Source organism: Salvelinus fontinalis, chromosome 7 (assembly GCF_029448725.1).
Source record: "Salvelinus fontinalis isolate EN_2023a chromosome 7, ASM2944872v1, whole genome shotgun sequence".
Taxonomy (NCBI): domain Eukaryota; kingdom Metazoa; phylum Chordata; class Actinopteri; order Salmoniformes; family Salmonidae; genus Salvelinus; species Salvelinus fontinalis.
In genome coordinates, this window is record NC_074671.1 from 33,748,567 (window position 1) to 33,754,566 (window position 6,000).

Consider the following 6,000-nt stretch of genomic DNA (forward strand, 5'->3'; position numbering starts at 1 on the left):
TCCTGATTTATGCATAGAGTATGATGCAAAAATAGAGCAGCTGTGCGGTTCAACCCACGGCAGGGTACAGTACATCCCAGTATATCTATATTTACAGCGCTGCAGTGAGGGAGGGAGGGGCTACAGTACAGATACCGTTCCAGTGGTATCTACACCGCAAAACCCAGCAGGAAAAAGTAGGTCTTCATCAAAATAGAAGTGGAACATCTGACACCATGTTCTTTTTTGTTACTTTACCTTGTTCAGCCACTCTACTCTTTCTACATCCGGGAAGTTGACCTAAAAGGAAGAAAATGAGACATCAATGGGTCTTGGTATTATTACTGTTTACATGCTCAAACACTGTTTTATTTTCCCATTTTCAAGTACCAGTACTCATACTGATTCCATCTTAACAACCACATTGTTGCACTGTTATTTTAACTTAAATAGCTGGTGGATATTCTGCCTAGGTTCAGCAGCAGTCTGTCTGCAGCCTGGGTTGCGTCCCAAATAGCAACATATTCCTATAGTGCACTACTTTTAACCAGGGCCCATAGTGCTCTGGTCACAAGTAGTGTACTATGTAGGGAATAGAGTGCCATTTGGGACGCAACCTGCCTGAACCCTCCTGGCTATTACAAAGACATAACAGTACTGTAGCTGGAGCTATCCCACTGAATACTGCACACAGTATGTGCTGTGCATCAGTGGGAGAGCCCTGAGCATACATACTGCCCACACAGCCCACATACTGTACCCACACATGCACGCATGCACACACACCACCTTTCATAGGCCTACAAACATTATAGTCTAAAAACAAAACGTTTCTATAGAGGCTGCCACGCGGCCAAGCCTTTTCAGGACAACACAGAGGAAGTGTGCTGTCATGTGTTATCCTCTTGGGAGAGGTGGCACTAGAGGTGTAGCCGTGGCAACAACATTGAATGTGACAGCTACAGGGGGCAGTAATGCTAATGCCTGTCAGAAAAGTGCTGATTCGGCATTAGTGTGACAGCATAGAGGAGTGTAGGCTCAGAAAGTGAGAGGAATGGGAAGTAGGGAGATAAACTGCTGCTGGGTTTGACAGATTCAGGCCTAGCTTTTTTACCAGCCACATGTGTGGCTGTTATGCAATCAGGAGCACTCAAGTTGACAGGCTTTCCATTAACCTGACAAATGCTGTAAAGCAACCAGTTCACAAAATAGCAGGCAGGGGATAGAGCCTTGCGGATAAATCATTTACTCAAAGAATAAATTATGAGTGATATCAAATTACTGGGTAAGTGTCAACAGGATGGATGTGCATCATGCCTCACAACAGAAATTGATATGTAATTTCAAATCCAGTACTGTCCATTTAAGTGAATTGAATAGAGACGCTGTTATATAACTATAGAAATGCTTTGGAAGCATTATGGAAGCAACTTGCATGTACTGAATAACATTACACACCTGAAGGTATAAAACTCCATTAGAGTGGACATCAATGTATCCTATCCCTTTAAGTGACTCAGGGAAAGGATTTACTTGTTTTCCCAAACGGTAGCTAACTTGAGATGGTTGTCTCATAGGAGAGAATAAGCAGCAGGATCTTACTTTAGTGTAGGCAGTGTTAAGCACTGGCCTGACTCACAGCAGATTTATTTCCCAAACAAACAGGAGCAGTTGGCATTCACTATTTACGTAGTGTGAGAGCACAGCATATTTCTTCCTGTCCTGCTGCTTGCCTCTAGGACAAACCTATAGGAAAACGTTTATAGATCAGGTGTTACACTGCTGTGTTTACATGACCTATACTTTCCTTTCCACTCACTCAAAGGTACAGTATGTGCACTGAAACTAAGGGTGCAAATGTGGAGATTGCGGACTGTGGAGTTCGATTCCAATCAAGAGAGCAGGATTAGAACCCGTTATACTTCAACTATCTTGACGAGGAGGTGGGCAACTTTTACTGTACCTTCGTGTCTATTAGATCATCCTATTGACCCTGGTCATTACATAGGGAATAGGTGTATTTCACAGTGTGGTGGAAGAGCAACTCGGAGTGAGTGTGTCTCCCAGAGGACAGGAAGCTTTTGTATAGCTCCTTGTTTCAGATACCTCCTTCTCCTCCTGTCCCTTCTCCTGCGCCTCCTCTTCAGAAACGCAACCCAAGTGTCACGTTTTTAATTTTTTTATTTAACCTTTATTTTGACAGGGAAGTCACGCTGCGACCAAGGTCTCTTTTACAGATGACCTCTGTAGATACAAAAGAATATACATTTCTATACAATAAAACAAGTAATATACACGATAATCGCAAAAATCCACACAATCATACACACAAAACAATCATACACACGTTTCAGCTTCTCGGTCCGAGTGACCAGCTGGGAGTGTCCAGACTGAGGCAGCTGAGCACCAGCGGTCAGTCTCTCCTTCAGTACCTGAGGCGTGCCTATGGCAGCCTGCCAAGAACAGGGCACAACACAGTGCAGCCAGTCCAGCTCAGCACTGGTAGGCACAGTTTAGCACTGCACAGCACAGCACAGTAGTGACTAGTGAATTCTGATGAGAAAACGGTAATATACTGACTCACTGAATCGATGCTGCTGGCACCTCCCTGTGTGGAGCAGCTCTGAGGCAGACATTTCATTTCCTTCTAAATTAAATCATCTTTCGAGAGACCTTCTGATCTAGTTCATCACACTACCTTCAGCAGGCTTCTTTACACATTAAAAGGTGCCCACAATGACTATTTTTACAGAGCCCTTAGGAAAATTGTGTCTTGGAAACGAAGCAGTGTGACAATGCCAAACATTTCGGATAAAAATAGGGTGAAAATTGGTCATGTAACACCATGTTTTTCCCCTTAACCAAATTAGTAGTCACCTTGTCAACTGAAAGGGCAGAAGATACAGACAACAACTAAAGACTGTCCTAGTTAGACACTTAATGAGCAACAGATCTCAAGAAGCACATACATTATAAATCATATTCTCTTGTCATCAAGTATATGCCTAGTAGTATATGCCTAGTAGTATATGCCTAGTAGTATATGCCTAGTCTTCCACTTGGGGCAGATGGCATTATTGTAGGGTTTATCGTATGGCCCTAAATTTCACTAGACTGTTTATGTTTATGCCATCCAGTCTGTTTATGTCATCAGAGTGGTCCTTGTCACTCATTGTCATGCCAATGACAGCACAAACAGATCTGGAACCAGGCTAACAATAAGTAAGGTTAGACTGGGTGCATCTTTCAGGCATAATAATGCATGCAAAGTGTTGTTAGTGGCACGGCAATGTGTCTTAAAATAACAGCGTTCCTCTGGGACACGTGTCCCTCCCATCCTGGTGTCCAGTTTACCATTGTGCCATGCTGTATTTTTTTTGGGGGGGGGGGGGGGGGGGCTTAGTCTAATGTCACTGCTGGGGACAGCTGCGTGATCAGAGCTTTACAGGACAACACTGTTCTGTCTTCTGATCAGGTGATGGGTTTCTAAGAAACTAAAAAGTGATTAGTCACGTGCTGTAGCCTACACAATAGGCTTATTTGGGTATTAGAAAAAACACCTTCAAACTTTCTGGATAATTATATGACTTCTACATTTGATTATATCAAATGTAGTAGTCATATAATATTCCAGAGTGACTAATTTAATGGTGGGATAGTGAGAATATTGTATGCACAATTACAGTATCCAAAGGCACCTTTATAAAGTAATCTTGATCTTACCCATGATGGCAAATCAGAAGTTGTCAGGCTTTGTTGGACAGTTCTCTCCTCTTGTTCAAAGAATGCCAAGGCTCTGTACATTCGGGTGTTCTTGCCTCCTGTGTTTCTCCTCCACCAGAAAAATATCACAAGCCCTATTAGAAGCCAACTAAAACTAAATTCAAAATATCCCAAAACATATATGGGGAAAATGAACACGAATGTCTTCGTAAACTGAATCCATGTCTGGGTTAGGTCACCCGCAGACGACCCAGACGTGTCATTGCCGATGTCTCCTGGTGGAACTACGTTGGTATTGGGGTCGGTGTGAACACGGCTCGGTGTGTTTTGCCCATTCTCCTTTGATCCAGCAGAACTCCCATTATGTGCATGGGCACCTCGTACAGCCGTCATACTCTCTCTTGACATTCCTTGCGCCCACAGTTTTGATGGATTTTAGAGTAAAGACCTAAACCGAGGCTTCTGCTATTCTTTATTAAACTATCACCAATGTTCAACCTCCTGCGCAGAGCCCCTCTATCAACCACAGAGTACGCTCACGTTAGTTCACCCGCATCCAAACCCATGTTGTCCTGCTTGCTTCCCTAATACCGCGTTGAGTTCGTGTAGTCCATTTGCCATAACTACTGCAGTCTCACTCTTCGAACACACGTGCTCCTCTCTCAGCGCACGTTCGCGTTCTGTACTCCTTCTCAGGTTAACGTTTTTCGTCATGAATATTATTCTGGAGGCAGCTTTGCACAGTGGTCAATAGCTGGCACAGCCACAAAGTCAGAACATCTGATGTTAAACCAGCAGAGGCTGCTGAGGGGAGGACGGCTCATAATACTAGTTAGGAGAAGTAAATGGAATGGCATCAAACACGTGGAAACCATGTGTTTGATGTATTTGATATAATTTCAGTCCAGCCATTACAATGAGCCCATCCTCCCCAATTAAGGTGTCACCAACCTCCTGTGTGTTAAACGTAACCCTAACCTTTACCCTAACCTTAATCACACTGCTAAACATAACATAATTAATTAATTGACAATTAAGACATTTTAGTTTTCATACATTTTTACAATATAGCCAATTCTGACTTTGCAGCTGGCCTAAGTGTAAATCACTCAGTTCTGCCTCCAGGACAAGACTCCTGACAATAAACGTCAACTTCTACTTCTTCAGGGAACTGTTATGTCAAGGCAACTCCATTCGATAGAGGCACAAAATCGCCAGCCTGTGCCCGGCAACTGTAGAGACATGCTCATGTATGGACCACTAAGTATTGACAACAGTTATCCTCTTCATCCATCATCATCTTTGTCACTTTAGCCCATTGGTAAATGGCTTGTCAAGACATAATGCACAAATGACCACACTCTCATTCAAAGGTTGACTGAAATAGGCCTGGATCAGGCTTCTCGCAAGTGGTTTGAGAATGATCTGTCAGATAGGACTCCCTACCTGATTTCTGATGGTGTCAAGTTTCCTGGATATTACAAAAGGTGTACCGCAGGCGTCGGTAGTCTGGGACCGGTTCTCTTTATTATTTATATAAATAATACTGGTCTATCTGTTAAAAAGTGTAATATTAATCTATATGCTGACAACATTGTTATGTATGTCATTGCCCCAACTGTTGCCCAGACTATGTTAGAGCTGCGATGTGACTTTGTCACCTTACAGAAAGCCCTGGTTAGTTTCAAAAGTGTACTTGATTGATGTGGGCAAGAACACAAACATGTTGTTCTCTAATTCCTGAAAAAATGTTTCAGATGAACTTCATATGTATTCATTGGATTGTTCTCCCATCGATTGGGTTCCAGCCTATATATACCTGGTCATTTGGATTGACAAAGACTTCATGTTGAAAAAACATTTGGATGAACTAGTTGAAAAACTAAGATTTAAAGTGGGCTTCTTTTTAATAAATATATTTAGCCTCTCCCTAAATAGCAGGAAGCAGATTGTACAGTCAACTTTCCTTTCTTGACTATGGTGATGGCACCTTTTACCAGATCGCAGCAGACACTACACTTAAATCTTTGGATGCCCTCTACCATAGCGACCTTCCCTTTATCACAGGTGACAGTTTTAATACTCACAACTACATCCTGTATCAAAAGGTTGGCTGGTCCTCATTAAAGTCTCATCATTATTCCCATTTTGTTTACAAAGCTCTACTACACAAGCTTCCAATTTACCTAAATTCGTTGCTAACGAATAAAGAATGATCTACCAAACCCGCTCGCAGGATTGGTTAGCTCTGGAGGTCCCTCTGGTCTCAAACAATTTAGGTAAATCCTTCTTTAGTTT

At 42.5% G+C, this 6,000-nt stretch overlaps 1 protein-coding gene across 2 annotated transcripts in view; it reads right to left on the bottom strand.

Moving 5' to 3' along the window:
* Positions 1 to 4,523, bottom strand: part of esyt2b (extended synaptotagmin-like protein 2b) — a 53,747-nt gene extending 49,224 nt beyond the window's left edge. For both annotated transcript variants that reach the window (XM_055929235.1, XM_055929234.1), the window contains exons 1-2: positions 3,703 to 4,523; positions 238 to 279 (exon numbers count right to left, since the gene is read on the bottom strand). In XM_055929235.1, coding sequence (XP_055785210.1) covers positions 238 to 279; positions 3,703 to 4,110 — 450 coding nt within the window. In that variant the 5' untranslated portion in view covers positions 4,111 to 4,523. The remainder of the gene's footprint in view (positions 1 to 237; positions 280 to 3,702) is intronic.
* Positions 4,524 to 6,000: the final 1,477 nt, after the last annotated feature.